Genomic DNA, 16703 nt, shown 5'->3' with positions numbered 1-16703 from the left:
TACTCCACTTCTGCAGACTTTGGCATCGTGGGTGCTATAACAGGTGATAAACACTTTTTCTGCAGAGAGGTGTTGGAGCTCTTATTCTTTCATCCACAGTGTTAAAAGGAACAAGTTGAGTTTATACCAGGCAGAGAGCTTGGTTTATGTTCATTACAACTTGCGATCGTTGTCCCATTACTATGATGATGCAAAGACTAATAAAGAACTTAAGGTTTGATACAGGAATCCAAAGGGGCCCAATTTGGAGGATGGAGTGTTGCGATTAGAGCAATTAAAGGATGCTCTCATCCAGGATGATGATGATCGAGTTGATATGCCACCCCCATCTGGTCCCTTGGTTCCATGGTTCAACACCAACAACAGGGGCTTCGTCTCCATCAGTTTTAGTGCCACAACTTCCACAGCCACCATTTTCCTCATTGCCACCATGTGGGTCCCATCGCCACGTACTCTTCGTCGTGGAAGGAGGAGAGATTAGTAGATGTATTCACAATTTACTACTTTTTTCATAGATTAGACTTGTAGGCTCGTTGTGAATTTGAATTTTTTTGTCTTGGTGGTGGCCAAGTGGCCTATTTTGTAAACATTATTATTTGAATATTGGACATGACTAATGTTGACAGTTGCTCACTTGCTACATAATATGCTTTATGCTTTATGTTTTATGTTTTATAATATGCATAAAAATTTGATGTATGTTTGTAATTGCTAGAATATAGATGGTTGATGCTCGAATAATTAATCATTGATGTACAATGGAATCATGGATGTCATATCTATCTTGATTTATGTAAAAATATGCATGTTTTCATGTCTTCTACAACTAATTTCGTATTTGGGATGTCTGTTTTCAATATAAATGCAAAAAAAAATATAAAATATATATATATAGTAGACGCTTCTTAGATTTTTGGAAAATGATGCTTCTACATCCCCGCTTCATGCAACGTTGATTTGGCTCTCTATTTCTCATTTTTACATGTATATTGGCTGAAGGATTTAAAGAAATTTTGATTTTGAGAAGCCATTAGCCTCACCTATCCTAGACAACTAGGGTTTTGAGGGTTTCTAAGCTCTTTGAGCAAGTCATCCAAGCTGAAGGAAGAAATCATTGGGGTTTTGAGGGCTGATCTAGGCCCTAGAGGGTAAGATCTAGCCCTTCCAAGCCCTAGTTGCTCAACACTCAACAAGGAAAGGAGGGTCGCAGCCCTTTGATGCAATTTTGCAGTGATTTTTGTGGTACAAGCTTAAAATTTTGTTGTTGCAGGGGTGTCATGGCCTATTTTGGCTAGCCACAAGGTTTTTAATTCCTTTTAAGCATGGTTGCAGCCCTTTATGGGCTTATCTTGCTAGGCCACAACCCCTAGGGGGGCCTAATTCCCCTGGTCGCGGCCCTTTTGAGGGCTTTTCCCTCTAGCCGTAGGCCCTAAAGGCCTTTTTCTTAGCAGTCGCGACCCTTTTGGGCTTGATTACCCCTTGATGCAAGCCTTTGTGGGCTTGTAGCGCTAGACCGTAGGCCTAGGTGGCCTTTTCACCCTAGCCACAAGTCTATTTGGCCTTCTATCCCCTAGCCGCAGTTAATTTATGGCTTATCTCTGAGTTTGGGACTTGATTTTGGCACTAATATTTGTGGTTGCAGGCTTATGGTAAGTTTGGAAGAGGTTTGAGTTGATTTCCATAATTATCTTGCCATTGATCCATTGTGTTTTCAAGCTAACACTTGGTTTTGCAGACTTCTCATAGTTTGAGGAAGCATCTCAAGGCCTTGAAGCTTCACTAATCTAGGTGGCCTTTTCACCCTAGCCACAAGTCTATTTGGCCTTCTATCCCCTAGCCGCAGTTAATTTATGGCTTATTTCTGAGTTTGGGAATTGATTTTGGCACTAATAATTGTGGTTGCAGGCTTATGGTAAGTTTGGAAGGGATTTGAGTTGATTTCCATAATTATTTTGCCATTGATCCATTGTGTTTTCAAGCTAACACTTGGTTTTGCAGACTTGTCATTGTTTGAGGAAGCATCTCAAGGCCTTGAAGCTTCATTAATCTACCAATCAGCCCTAGAAGCCCTAACTTCAAATCATAAGAGGGTTGATCTATAATTTTCAAGCTAACATTTTTTGTTGTAGGTGGTTGAAAGGGCCTAACTCAATAAGGGAAGCTCATCTATCCATTCACAAGGCCTCTAGGCCTAGGGTTTTCTCTCTTACCCCTTTATTCTCCTCACTATTTTCATGATCAGATCTGAAGTAGCCTTGTAGCAGTGGTACTATTCACATATAATCATCTCTAAAGTGCTTATAAAGACTCCACATAATCCTAAGAACATTGCACACTTAACATAAAAGGCTAATCAATTTATATGCTCTCAATCATTGATGTGCTAAATGAAATTGGAAGTCTGATATAAGTGAAAATAGATCTGATATATGTTCATTAAAGTCTGATATACAAGGTTACAGCAGTAATAAATCATTTTGCTAAGGCTTGACACTCATGAGAACTCATAAATAAGTGCTCTTAAACTAGTGGTAAAGTGTTGAAGTGATTGCTTGTATAAGAAGTTGATTATTTTCAAAATGGTAATCTCATTGGAAAATCATTGTTGGCAATCTCAACTTTAAGATAATTGTGTGGCATAATCATTGTAGTGGATGCTAATTGATCTTGTTATTAAACTCATAGCATATCTTGTCATTTGTTTCAATTGTTGGATTGCTAAATAATTGGATATCATTGGTAAGCATTGAATCATTGGAGTAATTCAAAGTATTTTCCTTTGAGAGATCTTGTCACTTTGGGCATCATATCTTAAAGCATTGTTACTTCAAAGGTTTCTCTTGTTAATTGTATAAGCAAGCCTTGACCATATAATATTGCCAATCTTGTCATAAGTCCTTTGGCTAATTGTGCTCTCTCTTGTGTTCCACCTTGCTTCATTTGAGATAGTTGTCAATTTACTTATTAAGTGCTTCATCTAAATTACTCTCATATTGAATATCTAAAATATTGGAGTACTTACTCTGATTAATTGTCTCATTGAAGTCTTCACTCACATTTTGCATTTCATTCTAGGATTAGAAATGCATATTTAAAATATACCTCCAAGCATAAGCTTGGTTGTAAGAATATAGGTCACCTTTCTGATCCAACCCGCGAAGTTTAGACCCTCATTTGTGGTTAACATAGGTGACCTTGCAGTTCTCTTGTGGGCAATCCCTTGTAGGAACGGAGGCACTTGGGTGGTTAGAACTCCACGGGAGGTATTGTTAATGAGGCCTTAGCCTCCTTCCTTTGGACTTCTCTCTACAACCTACATTCGAGACTAACTTCAAAACAATTGAGGGAAAGGATTCACCTAGAATAGGCATTCTAACTAAAATTAACCAAGATCTTGCATCTCACTTAGTTTTAGGTGTTGCATCTCATATAAGTTGCAGGAAACGTAGGGTAGGAGGCCGTTTCTGTACGGAAACAAGTACGAAACGTTGAAACGCGTGTGGTACAGCCGTGAAACGCATTTCAGGCGTACTGCCATGTTTCATGGAAGTAAACCGTGGCCAGTACAGCCGAAAACGCGTTTCATGGCCGTACGACTCACGTTTCAGCTTTTTACTTGTGTTTTTTTTCAATTTTTTTTTAATTGGTTTTCTAATTTATTTTTAGGTTATCCTAGTGACTTCTAGTAGCTTCTAGATGCCTGTCTAAAGTTATAAAAGTGAACTTTTGCCCTAGTGTTGATATGTAGTTCATCAGGAAGTTTTAGGCATATGCAGTTCATGGTAATGTTAAATTCTTAAAGTAAAAGGATATTCTCCTTTATTTTTCATTTTCATCCTTTTACTTAAATTTTTAACATTACCATGAAATGACTCAGGATGTTTGAGAGTGGTTTCGCCCTCATTGGATTTCATATGGAGAAAGTAGAATTTTAGATCTCACTCAAAATCCAACAGACTTATCTGTTTTTCAGGATTTCGGGATTGGGGAGATTGCAATGTTTCCACTGGATTTTATCATGTACTAGGGTATGGAACTTGTATTTAATCAAGAGAACCAGCCCTCTATGCAGGGGAGACTCCCAATAATCAAGAGCATGTAGGGTACTAGGGTATGAAACTTGTATTTAATCAAGAGCACTAAGGTCGTTCGACTATGTAGGAGGAGACTCCCAATCAAGCACGAGACAAGAAATTAGAAATTTCTCATGGCTGATTTTGGATATTTCTATTTTCATTATGTGATCATTCATGAGTAAATGTGATGTAAATTTAGAGACTTATAGTTTATGCATTGACAATTGACAATTTTATCATAATGTAATAAATTATAATGTATCATATATGCTTTATGATTGCACATATTTCTTAAATGTCCTAATATATATATATATATATATATATATATATATATATATATATATATATATTCGCGTTTCCCCGTTTCCAAAATTTGGGGAGGTCGCGTTTCGTATCGGTTCCCATTTCAGAAACTCGCACCCGTTTCCCCGTTTCGTGCAACCTTGTTTTCATCCTAGCAGCAATTGTTCATTCAGTAACTTGGATTTTAATCTATATTGTGAAAATTAATAGTTTGGAATTTGAAAAGGGACTCGTCTCACACTTAAACATCCTAAAATCTAATCAAGTTGTGCTCAATAATCAAACTTGCCAATTATCCTTAATCAAGTTTCTAGGCCATTCAATTGTGTCTCTGAAACTCATCATCTTATTCATAAGGACTACCCCCTTAGCCTACTTTAAGGAGACAACTTAAACAAAGAGGGATGGGATCAGAGTGATATCCCCTACCCTGAGCGTTGTCGCATTCTTGTGTACAATTTGAGCGACAACATCGGTCTAGTTTTCTACCAAGGCCTTAAACTTCATGACCTTGGAGAAGACCTCCTCCTTCTTCATAAAGAAGATCCAGTTTTTTGAGAATAATCATCTATGGAAGTAACATAGTACCTGTGTCTAATGAGAGACGGAGAAGAGAAGGGCCCACATACGTCTTAATGTACCAGCTCCAAAATCTCGTTGGCTCTGCTGTCTCAGCCCTAAAAAGATGACTTGGCATACTTACCAAGTGTGCAACCCTTGCACACATCATGCTAGTCAAATATGCTCTATGGTAGTCCTATGGCTATCTGTTAAACGATCTTCAGTGCCCCATGATGCAAGTGTCACATGTGTATGTGCCAAAGTCCTCCCATGTCTCTGCCTTGCGCACTTCCTGCCTTGTTGCACATGTCTCAACCTACATCCTCATACCAATCTACTTCACTGATCCAGAAGCTAAGTGCTTGAGGTAAGCCTTACCTTTGTTGAAGATGACATCATAATCCTTGTCCTCCAAGGTAGCCACTAAAACAAGGTTCTTCTTCAGGCATGGTACATAGAGGACATCCCTGAGATGAAGAGAGCTACCAGAATCCCTCTCAAAGCTAACAATACCAACTCCCCTAGTCATGTACTTGCCATCACCTCCTAGCTCAATGTGAAGCGGCATGTCCTTCTCCTTCAGCTGACTAAAATACTCCTTGTTCCTGGTCATGTGAAAGGATGCTCCAGAATCAATGTACCATACGATACTGCTCACTAAGCTTGCCATGCCAGCTATCAATGAGAAATATTTCTCGAACTGGGAAGAAAACCCATCTATCTCATTTGATACAACCACATGATCCTTATTGGACCCCTTCTTCCAATTAGGACACTTAGTGGCATAGTGCCCAAACTCATGCCAATGGAAGCACCTGATCTTGCTCAAATCTTTCTTCTTCTTCTTGTCCTTCTGACTAGAACCGGCATTTCCTTGGCACTTCTTGCCCTTGGCTTTGCTACCTTTGTCTGCCAGGGCAAAGTTTTCCTTATCCTCTTTCTTTGTTGATCTTCTAGCTTTCGTCCCTCTCTATATTTCTTCTTAGACACAGTCTAACCACAACCTTTCCTAGCTAGGAAGATTCTCTTTGCCACTAACTGCATCCTAGAAATTCTCCCAAGACTTATGATGTCCCAGAAGCGCAAGACTTACAAGGTCATTGTTTGCTACATTATTGCCCACTCCGGCTAGCTCATCCCAAACCTAGTTGAACTTGGAATGATACGTAATGATGGGCTCTCCTTTGCTCATCTGGATAATTCTTAGCTTCTCCTTCAAGGCAAGTTTCCTGACACCATTGGAATCCTGATACAGATCTAAGATGGCTTTCCACATCTCATATGTTGTCTTCTTCCTATGGAAATGAGGGATAATATGGTCTTTGACCCCCTCAAGAATGATCCCCCTCGCCTTGATGTCATTCTTATTATGTTGGATCAACTATTGGGCATCTTGACTGAGTCTTCGCAAATTCTAACACCCCATTGTCTTCCAACACTGGGACTTGCTCCTTCCATGTGCAGAAGTTCAAGGCTCCCTCTAAACAGTGATCTTCCCTTAGTCCTTGGAATGCCATCCTGCAATCCAAACATTGATCTTTAAAACTCTAACAGAGGCCTCTTGCTTGAACTGCACTCTTCACTTACTAAACAATTTGGTTTTGGTCTTTATGCTGATCTCTGCTCTAAAACCATGTTAAATTTCTTTGAAACTCTACAACTACTTAGATGAATTATTGAAAACAAGGAAACTAAAAACTAAAACCAAATTTACTTTCACCAAGATACAGAGTTTCTTAACAATTTATAAGCAACAGAAAATAATCGAGAGATAAAAACACATTCACACAAATTGACACACTTGTTTACCCAGGAAACCCAAAAGGGAAAACTTGCTTTCTTTGTTGTGGTATTTTATTGATTGCTCTTTAGCAGTTAGATCCATTACAAAGCGATTTGTCTCTATGAGAACACAATTGTTCTCTTGCTAAACTAGCCTTGACTTGCCCTACAAATCCCTTGATCCCTGCTCCTATTTCCTTGCGCATTGGGGCCCCCATTTCCTTGCACACTTCCTCCTCTTTCCCAGTGCACAAGGGGGCTCCTATTTCGTAGCGCAAAGCCCCTATTTCCTTGTGCACTTGTGGCCTCCTATTTCCTATTGCACAAGCTCCTCAATTATGTGCACACACACACAAAGATTGATCTCACAAGAATATAATGACCCTGTGCCTTCGTCCTCCTCTTTATAAACCCAATTCGAGCATGCAAGAAGGCCCAATCCAATTTAGAAGTTCGAGTTTTGATTGTGAGTTAACAGAGAATTCTACTCGTCCTCTCTCCAATCAGCACTTGGGGTCTTAACTCGTTCTCTCTCCAATCAATACTGAAGACTAACTCGTTATAATTGAACTTGTAATTGCCACCTTGTTCTGTAGTCAAATTGAAGAAGACTCCACATAACTAAAGCTCCAACACTAGGCAGGGAAACTTGATGATTATTCCAATAAACTAAAAATAAACTCGCCATAATTGATGTCTGTCTCATGAACTCATGCTCATGCTGAGAGAAAGACAAGTTGAGGTTTTCATTGGCTAAGGCACAAGCCAGAGGACTTGGTAATGTAATGAAGGCCTAAAAGTTCATTCGAGTTAAGGTTATTCAATGTATGGTGGCTAAGTAATATAAGGTGGCCAGGTCATTAACAAAGGCCCATCATGTTAGTTATGATAAGGTCCTTTAGTGGTGGATTACGGTTAGTGTAACTAAGGAGCCTATAAATAAAGATGTAATTCTCCTCATGTGATCATCAATTATCTTCTAGCTTGTATCCATGCTTTAGCATTGTACTAGGAGGCTTCCCCCTCAAATATGTTAAAAGAGTTTACCCCTCTTGAATACTCTAGATAATATGGTCCATTGTTGTTGCAATGTTGGAATTTCATTGTTGATATGTTCTTATGTGATTCTGGTTAAAGTAATTCGGTGGTAGACTTTAGATTTAACTAGTATCAAAGCAACTATTTTGGAAAGTGAAAGATTTATTTTTTATTGTTGTAAATTATATTGCAGGGCAATTTTCTTTCTGCTTGTGAACCAAATTGAAGTCAAACCAATGCCATTTGAAATACAGCATTCATAACATTTCTGAATTAGGGTCATCATAGCTATTGTTATTACAAGAACTACATTTATTTTAGGTGGCAGATTTATTAAGCCCCAATGCCCTAGTGTAAAAATGTTAGTTTCTCTAGCATCAGAGGTGTTCTAGTCTCAAAACTTTGTGGAGAGGCTAAAAAACAGGAGTTCTCCATAACCCAAAAATTGTTTCTCAATTAGATTATTAGCCTATTTTTAATTATTTCCTAAGTCTAAACTTAGAAAAAGGGGTTAATTAATCATAATTAATTGAGATAAGGTGTGAATCATCTAGAAACACACATGAATTGATAGGGAATTAATTTGGTCCCTTGATTAAGTTTTAATCTTGGTCGTTGGAGGTCCAACAGAGGATTATAAGAAGAAGTCGATGGGTAGATGGAGAACACACTTGTGGAGTTCGATTTTTCCAGAGAGCCATCAGTTGCTGGAAGAGTTCGAGCTTTAGAAGGAAGAAGAGACAATGAGGGGCAGGGACAGTGAGCAGGAGGAAGTTTTCCAAATCTAGTGAAGTGGATTGCAGAGGCAAAAAGAGCCACAGTGAGCCTAACAAAGGGGTTGCGCAAAAGCTTCTAGAGGCAATTCGATTTTACTGGAGAGCAGCTAGATTTCAATTCCAGAGGTCGGGAAAGTGTTCCAGAAGGCCAGAGAGACAGTTTCTCTGCCAGTAGCAGAGAGGACAGATACAGGATCAGTTGATTCAGGCAAAGCACAGAAGGAACTACACAAGGGTGATGCAGGCCAACACAAAGGTTGTTTGGACGACTCACTTGGAGCTGCAATTAGAGCCCGCATTGCTAGTGGGGGTGAGGAAAATTCCTCACAATATTTTTGCCAATAATTTCTCTGTAGGATTGCCAGTTTTTAGCATCCAAATTTTAGTCTGAATTTCTCACTACTGCATAATAATAAAAACCCTTAGTTGTTGCACCGGTTTTCCCGCATTGGGTTTTTCTGGTGACAATTGTCCAAAAGTGATTGTGTTAATTTTGATGTGCGTGTGCTAGCATATTTCCCAGTTTCCAGCGCTATTATTTATCGCAGTTTTATTTGTGAAGGTTGTAGTGTGATTTATTCAATATTTGTTGTAGCAAATAAGTTTTTAAATTGATTAACAATTAGAAGAATAATTTATAGTTGCTTCAATAGGATTTCAATGGTGAAATTTCACATGGTATCAGAGTGTGATTGATCAAACAGGGAAGCTCAGAAGCGGAGGCAGAAATTTGTTGTTCAAAGGGAGCAGCAGGACGAATTTCTAGAGGCCACTTAGAGCCTGAGCCAGGTAGTTCAAATTGTTGGGCAGATCAATTTTTCAGTGCAGATTGGCAAAAAAATTTGGCTTGCCAGATTCAGTGATTCCAACAAGCAAAGAAGTAGCTCAAATTTTCGCTAAGCAGATTCCTCGTTTGGGCGCAGAGGATTTTGCAGAAGAAGAATTAGCATCAGGTGGAAGAGAAATAGCACACACTGAGGGAAAATTTCTCTCAGGGGATCTCGAGTTTTAGAGATCTAAATTTTTCCAGTTGCAGATTGATAGAAGCTGTGAGCATAATTTCTCACTCCAGAAGGGAGTGCGTGTAGCAGACCCAACAGCCAAGCAAAGGGAAAGAGGGAGATTTTCGACCAGATTTAGAGATGGCCACAGCAAGGCTTAGAGATCAGGATAGGTTGGAGGGAGCCTCCAACTATGTCATCTAGAAGGCTAGGATGTCCTTCCTTCTGGATGAATATGGCCTAAAAGCCTATGTGGAGAATGTAGTAGCAGTACCCCAAGATGTCAATCAGCTGAAGGAGTATAGAAAGGAAATGGTGAAGGCAAAGTGGATGATTTTGGATGGAGTCTGAGATCATCTAGTCTCACATGTGGCAGACAAAGGTACGACCAAGGAGATGTGGGATGCTCTCTCCGAGCTATTTCAAAGTTCTTCCAAGCAGCAAAAGATGTTTCTCCAAGAGAAGCTAAGGAGCATAAGGATGTAGAAGGGGAAAGCATAGATGGCTTCCCCACTAGGATTCAGGAAGTTTGAGATCAGCTTGCAGTTATTGGGGAGGCACCCCAACCCACAAAGATTGTATGGGTTGGCACTGAATAGTGTCTCAAATGATTGGCAGGTGTTTGTCCAAAGTATCTTGGGCAAAGACACATTGCCTAAATGGGACAAGATGTGGTCTGATCTACAGCAGGAATTGAGGCAGGCTCTAGTAAATAGTACCATCAGTGGCAGTAGTGGCAAGGACGTGAAGGGTGAGAAGGAAGAAGAAAATGTGGCCCTAGCATCTAAGGGTCCCAGTTAGGGGCAGGGGGAAAATAAGAAGAAGAAGGACCTACCAAAGGTCAAGTGCTTCAAATGTGGTGAATCCGACCACTACAGTACGCAGTATCCTCTCAAGAAGAAGGACAAGTAGGAGAAGCAGGACCAGGAAGCAGCGTCCGCTAAGATTGATAAGTTGTCCTCCAAGCTGGAAGAAGATTTTGCGACGTTTGCAGCTATACTTCCAGGAGAGAGGTGGGGTGATCTAGAGCTATAGTCCTAGAGCAGCGCAGACATGGGCAGGGTCCATTGAGGTGTCCTCTTCATGGATAATTACCTTGCTACGGGGGACCACTGTATTCAGTAGTAGGATGGATTAGTGTCAAATGCAATCAGATTCCAGAGTGACAGTTGTAGACTAGTGGCAGTCAGGTGCTGAGGAGTGCAGTGCAGTGTTGGCAGCAGAGCAAGAGACTCAATATCAGAGTCAGCACTAACGCAGATTCTTCAGTGGACAATGCAGGTGCTAGTAGCAGTGAGATGCTCAGGATACAAATGCAGAAGACACAGTTGATTCAGTATTTAGGATGCTTCTCAGTTGCAGCAACAACAGTTGAGAGGGAGTTGCAATGCAGATGCAAGGTTGGCAACAGTATGGCAGTGTCAGCAGTAGTGCAGATGTGGCATCATAGTTGCACAGTGGTTGGTGGGTAGTAGCCAAACATCAGTAGTGTGACAGAGGGTGGTACAAAGACAGAGTGTTGTGGCAGAGTGTGCAGCACTAGAGAGAACACCTTCCTTGCTAAGAGGGAGTGCTAGTTTTTGTAGCATCGGAGGTGTTCTAGTCTCAAAACTTTGTGGAGAGGAATTAATTTCGGCCCTTGATTAAGTTTTAATCTTGGTCGTTGGAGATCCAACAGAGGATTATAAGAAGTCGATGGGTAGATGGAGAACACACTTGTGGAGTTCGATTTCCTTGGAGAGTTCAATTTTTCTAGAGAGCCAACAGTTGCCGAAAGAGTTCGAGCTTTAGAAGGAAGCAGAGACAGTGAGGGGCAGGGACAGTGAGTCGGAGGAAGTTTTCCAGATCCGATGAAGTGCATTGCAGAGAGGCAGAAAGAGCCACAGTGAGGTTGATGCAGGGGTTGCGCAGAAGCCTCTAGAGGCAATTCAATCATACTGGAGAGAAGCTGAATTTCAGTTCCAGAGGCTGGGATAGTGTTCCAATAGGCCAGAGAGGGTTTCTCAGCCAATAACAGACATGGCGGCTACAGGAGCAGCTGATTTAGGCAGAGCACGGAAGGAACTGCGCAAGGGCGACGTAGGCCTATGTAGAGGTTGTTTGTACTATGTACAGCTCACTTGGAGTTACAATCAGAGCCCAGATTGCTAATGCAGGTGAGGAAAATTCCTCACAATATTTTTGCCAGTAATTTCTCTGTAGGATTGCCAGTGGTCGGCATCCAGATTGTACTCAGAATTTCTCATTGCTGCATAATAATAAAAACCCTCAACTGCTGCACCGGTTTTCCCACATTGGGTTTTTTCGAGGACAATTGTCCAAAAATAATTGTGTTAATTTTGATGTGTGTGTGCTAACATATTTCTCAATTTCCAGTGCTATTATTTTCTGCAATTTTGTTTGTGAAGGTTGCAATGTGATTTATTCGGTATTTTCCATAGCAAATAAATTGTTAAATTGATTAACAATTAGAAGAATAATTTCTAGTTGCTACAATAGGATTTCACTGGTGAAATTTTCACAAAAAAGAGATCCATTGAATATGGATATATTAGCCCCTCCCATTGAGGATTCAGGAATATACATGTTTATGGGAAACCTATGTGGAAGAAAGCCTTGATGAAAGCTTCCCCAAATATGCTATGGCCTATGCAGAGCATAACTGGGGATTTTCCATGCAACTTGTAGAAGTGGCCAAGGAGCACCAAGATCACTAAAGCCTTGAAGTAATGTATAATGAAAAACTGCTTATGGTTCACCAACTAAACAAAATGAAGCGTGTCTTCTCCTTTCTAGCAGGAAGCGGCTTCAATTATGTTTTAATGAGTTTATCAACACACAACCCATGGTGACCGATATATTCAATGCATTGGGCATTAATCTATCAATGTTGACTTCAATTATCCAGCTTTGCTAGTTAAAATTGTATACTCAGTCCTTTCAAGTTTCAACCCACTTCATTAGGCAATCACATTTCACCAATTGAAAATCAAGGTTGAAACCAATATATAGGACCCTTGCTTACAAATGTGCCTTGTGGACTTCTTCACTGTAAGTTGAGGGTAACGATTTTTTATGGGGGGGTGGTATGTTATCACCAATGTTACCAGGAGCATCCTAATGTCTGTCACTCTCAGTCTGACACTACACTCCAATAGCCATGCAAGGAATGCTCCAAGTAGTGTTTAGAGTAGGTTTAAGATTTGCAACTATTGTCCCATTATTGTGGAGAGTCAAAGATGGATAAAACATCAAATACTTAGGACAACAATCCAAAGGAGGATAATTTGGAGGATGGAGCCTTGGCTTTGGAGTGGCTGGAGAATGCTCTTTTTGATGATGATGATCGTGGTGAGATGCCACCCCCATCGATTATCATGGTCACTTTGACTAGGACTCCAACAGCAAGAGCATCATGTTCAATTTCATCTATATTCTACATAGCTACCTCCGACTTTGGCTCCACCAGCATGTGGAGACTCAAGGAGAAATTGTGGTGATGCAAAGAGGAAAGAAAAGCAGATAGAAATTGAGTTTATAGTTTCTCCCCTTTCAATACTTACTCAATTTAATGTTTTGGATCTTTCAATCTTCATACTTCAGTTAAATTATGATTTAGAGCATACACAGATGACCTCTTTTGTAAACACAACTCTTTGTTCTTGTTGATAATACGCGAATAGCCTATTTCATTTCATAAATTAATGGTCTGTTTTCTATTACAAGGCTTATAAATCTGTATATTTTTAATTGTTAGATGGTTGATGCTCGAACAGTTGATCATTAATCTACTATGGATGACATTTCTGACTTCATATTAATAGTATTCAGATATAAGTAGCACAAATATGCATGTTTCCATATATTTGCAGCTAATATGCCATTCTACGTGTTTTTTTCTTAATATTAATGCATTATAACATATATGAAGTATATATTACATAAAAAAACACTCACAAGATGCTCTACTCCTGGGGCTTTTTATGGGAAATGGTACGTGCTCCTGTTCCCACATGCCATGTTCTAGCAACCTTGGTTATGACCCTTCCTAGTTGAGGCTAATAGATGTATGGTGGCTAATTAACATAAGGTCGCCCAGTGATTAATAAAGGACCTACATCAGTTACTAAATCAGATCCACTACTGATGGATTAGGGTTAGATCAGCTACAATATCTAAAATAAAAGATGTAAATCTCTTTATGTGATTGTCAGATATCTTCTATTTCATATCTTTGCTTCAGCATTTTACTAGAAGGTTGCCCCTTGAGGTGATTAGGAGAGTTTTCCCCACACTCAAATAGGGTGGATAATACAATTCAGTGTTTTTCTTTGATCGCACTTCTTTGTCAATATGTTCCTATGCGATTACGATTAAAGTGATTCAATGACAAACAGTGGATCTTAACAAAATATAAGAGTATTCGAGTAAAACCACCCACAGAATCCACCCCACTAGTTAAATCAATCACAAAAACGTTGGTCCATCACAACTTATTACAAGGACTGATGGAGGTCAGCTCTATTGTTCTAAACAGGCTATCTTATTTACTCATATCTCTTCTCTCCGATCTTTTGGTTCCCAAAGAATGAAAAAAATGTAATTCATATTTACTAAGTTTTTAACCATGTCATACTCATACATAATTGCACTTAGCTGCCTAATCAAATAACAAAAAATAATGCATTCTTACAATGAAAAAATATGTTTATTTGACTAACTGTTTTAACAATTTTCATTTATATCAATCAAAGAGTCAAAGCATTTGAAATTTATTTGATGGGTCAAAGTAGATACCAAAAATGGCCGCTCTAATATAATGTGAGGGGGCAATTGCACAATCTGTACATCAACATCCTTGTGTGGTATAGACTACAAAACAAACAAGACCTTGTTAAATTTACATGAGTTTAAGAATTTGTTGGGAACATTCTCAAGGAAAGAACCAATAATCCTCCAAAGTAATCTCTTAACCATTTCTAATGCAAAGGTATGCAACACAATTGGAAAAAAATTTCATATACCATATAATATAAAGCATAAATATACTAAAATCCAACAAAAATATAAAGACAAAATACTATAAGAGTCTGTATTTCTAAAAGCTAATTATATTCAGATGTAATGTTGATATAGCCTAGATAATTACCTCCAAAAGATAAAAATAACTGCTGGTGTAGGTTCTATATGTTTACTTTAGACTTTAGTCAACTATACTTTGCTCGCTAATTACACTTGCATTAAAATGAAGCCCATGGAACCATAGTTAAATTATGCTAATGCCATAGAAACTTCAATGATAATGTTACCTGCACTAGAGAATTGAGATCAACCACACAAAACAAACTATTGTTTAAAAATAGCCATAGGATATGGTAGGTGGCCAGTAAGAAAATACATTGTCATTATAAGTAGTAGAGTGTTAAAATAGTAGTAGTGTTAAAATTTGGACGATAAGAAGTGTCCCCAAGGTGAGTAGCAACATACACTACATGCTCATTAGAGGATGCCAAGGACACTAAGACAAAGATGTACAATACCCTCATTCATTTGCTTTGTTCATCATTATATTTGGGTAAAGTATAGCATTATTTTAGGAAATCTGGGTTGTATCTACTAAGATCATTGGATCCATTGTCGAATTTGAATGGAGGAATGGAATATCTATCATAGAATATACAATTTTGGGTGTTTCAAAATTATCTACTATTTGATCTCGGAGATTTTCAATTCAAACACCTCAATGGCAAGAAACAATCTCACATGTTCTACATTTTGCCAATAGAAAAACATTGAATCGAATTAACTCTCGATGGGTAGTAACTTATATCTTCAATTCAAACATCAAAGTGGCAAGAAACAACCTCAAATGGTCCATATTTTACCAATAAAAGAACTTTGACTACGATTCACTTCTTGAAGGGCAAATTAAATCAGATTGACAGTTCAGTGTTTTGATACTATGCTCATTTACATTGATGCATATAGATGGGATCTTGGTAATGTATTCTTGACTAGAGACTTGTTACCCACCCCCTGTGGGTAGTTTATATAGGAGAAAAAAATTCTCCTAGATGGTCCTCAGTTGGCAGCCCCCAGATAGCTCGATGTGCCATTTTCTTCGCACTTGAACCAACGATGTGATCCTTCACCCATCTGCTATGAATGTATGTTTGAAGGGGGGCCTCCCGACCCCAAAGGTATGGCTTTTCATTGGTATAGTTGAGTAATTTTCCTTACTTGTCATGGGCACTTTTGGGCATGAATTGGTGGGGGGATTCGGCGGAAAGAGTGGGTTAAGCTTGTATTCTTGTCTCCACTACCCAATTTCGTGGTTACCCTTGTATCCTAGTCCTGTGGGTACTGTATATAGGAGAAAAAAATTCTCCTAGATGGTCCTCAATCAATAGCCCCCAGATAGCTCGATGTGCCATTTTCTTCGCCACCTGAGCCAGCCATGTGATCCTTCACCCATCTCTTATGAATGTATGTTTGAGTGTGGGCCTCCCGATCCCAAAGGTATGGCTTTTCATTGGTATAGTTGAGTAATTTTCCTTACTTGTCATGGGCATTTTTGGGCATGAATTGGTGGGGGGATTCGGCGGAAAGAGTGGGTTAAGCTTTGTATTCTTGTCTCCACTGCCTAATTTCGTGGTTACCCTTGTATCCTAGTCCTATGGGATCTCCTTTACTAACCATTTGGCTTTTGGGTTGGCACTACATGGGAAATCCCGATTTTGGTTGCGTGGTCCCACTTCCCGATACCACCTACATCACTCCTATTCCACTCATTTTAGCCCCATTCATTTATTTTCCCATCTGGGTCCACATAGGGTTAGCCTCCCCCTCCCCTTGTCCACACCTTGGATCAAGTCTGGAACAATGCCCGGAAGTTGAACTTGATACAACTAAAAAAAAAAAGGCATAATTTGGCCACTCTCAACACGAAATGTACCACAAAATGCAAAAGATGGTCAGGACATACAAATTCAGCACGTGGGCAAAAGCCAAACATGAGCTCTACCACTTATCCATGGCCATCACCCTGGTTCCTATGGGCCCTAGATGAGGCCTCCGCAATCATTAAGGAACCCATGATTGTCCCAACCCCTGGTGGGCGATGACCGCCCCACCTTAAGGGGGTATCCACTGCTACATATCAC

The 16703-nt window shown here is 39.5% G+C and overlaps 1 protein-coding gene across 2 annotated transcripts in view; it reads right to left on the bottom strand.

Moving 5' to 3' along the window:
• Window positions 1-16703, bottom strand: part of LOC149151218 (trafficking protein particle complex subunit-like protein) — a 315768-nt gene that overhangs the window by 123792 nt on the left and 175273 nt on the right. For both annotated transcript variants that reach the window (XM_089439733.1, XM_089439734.1), the window contains one exon: window positions 14338-14412. In XM_089439733.1, coding sequence (XP_089295859.1) covers window positions 14338-14412 — 75 coding nt within the window. The remainder of the gene's footprint in view (window positions 1-14337; window positions 14413-16703) is intronic.

Source organism: Pinus tabuliformis, chromosome 9, assembly GCF_031772625.1.
Source record: "Pinus tabuliformis cultivar Carrire ecotype Pingquan chromosome 9, CPIR1, whole genome shotgun sequence".
Taxonomy (NCBI): Eukaryota; Viridiplantae; Streptophyta; class Pinopsida; order Pinales; family Pinaceae; genus Pinus; species Pinus tabuliformis.
Note: the sequence above shows the minus strand (reverse complement) of the source record. Positions and strands in the feature narration are given on the sequence as shown.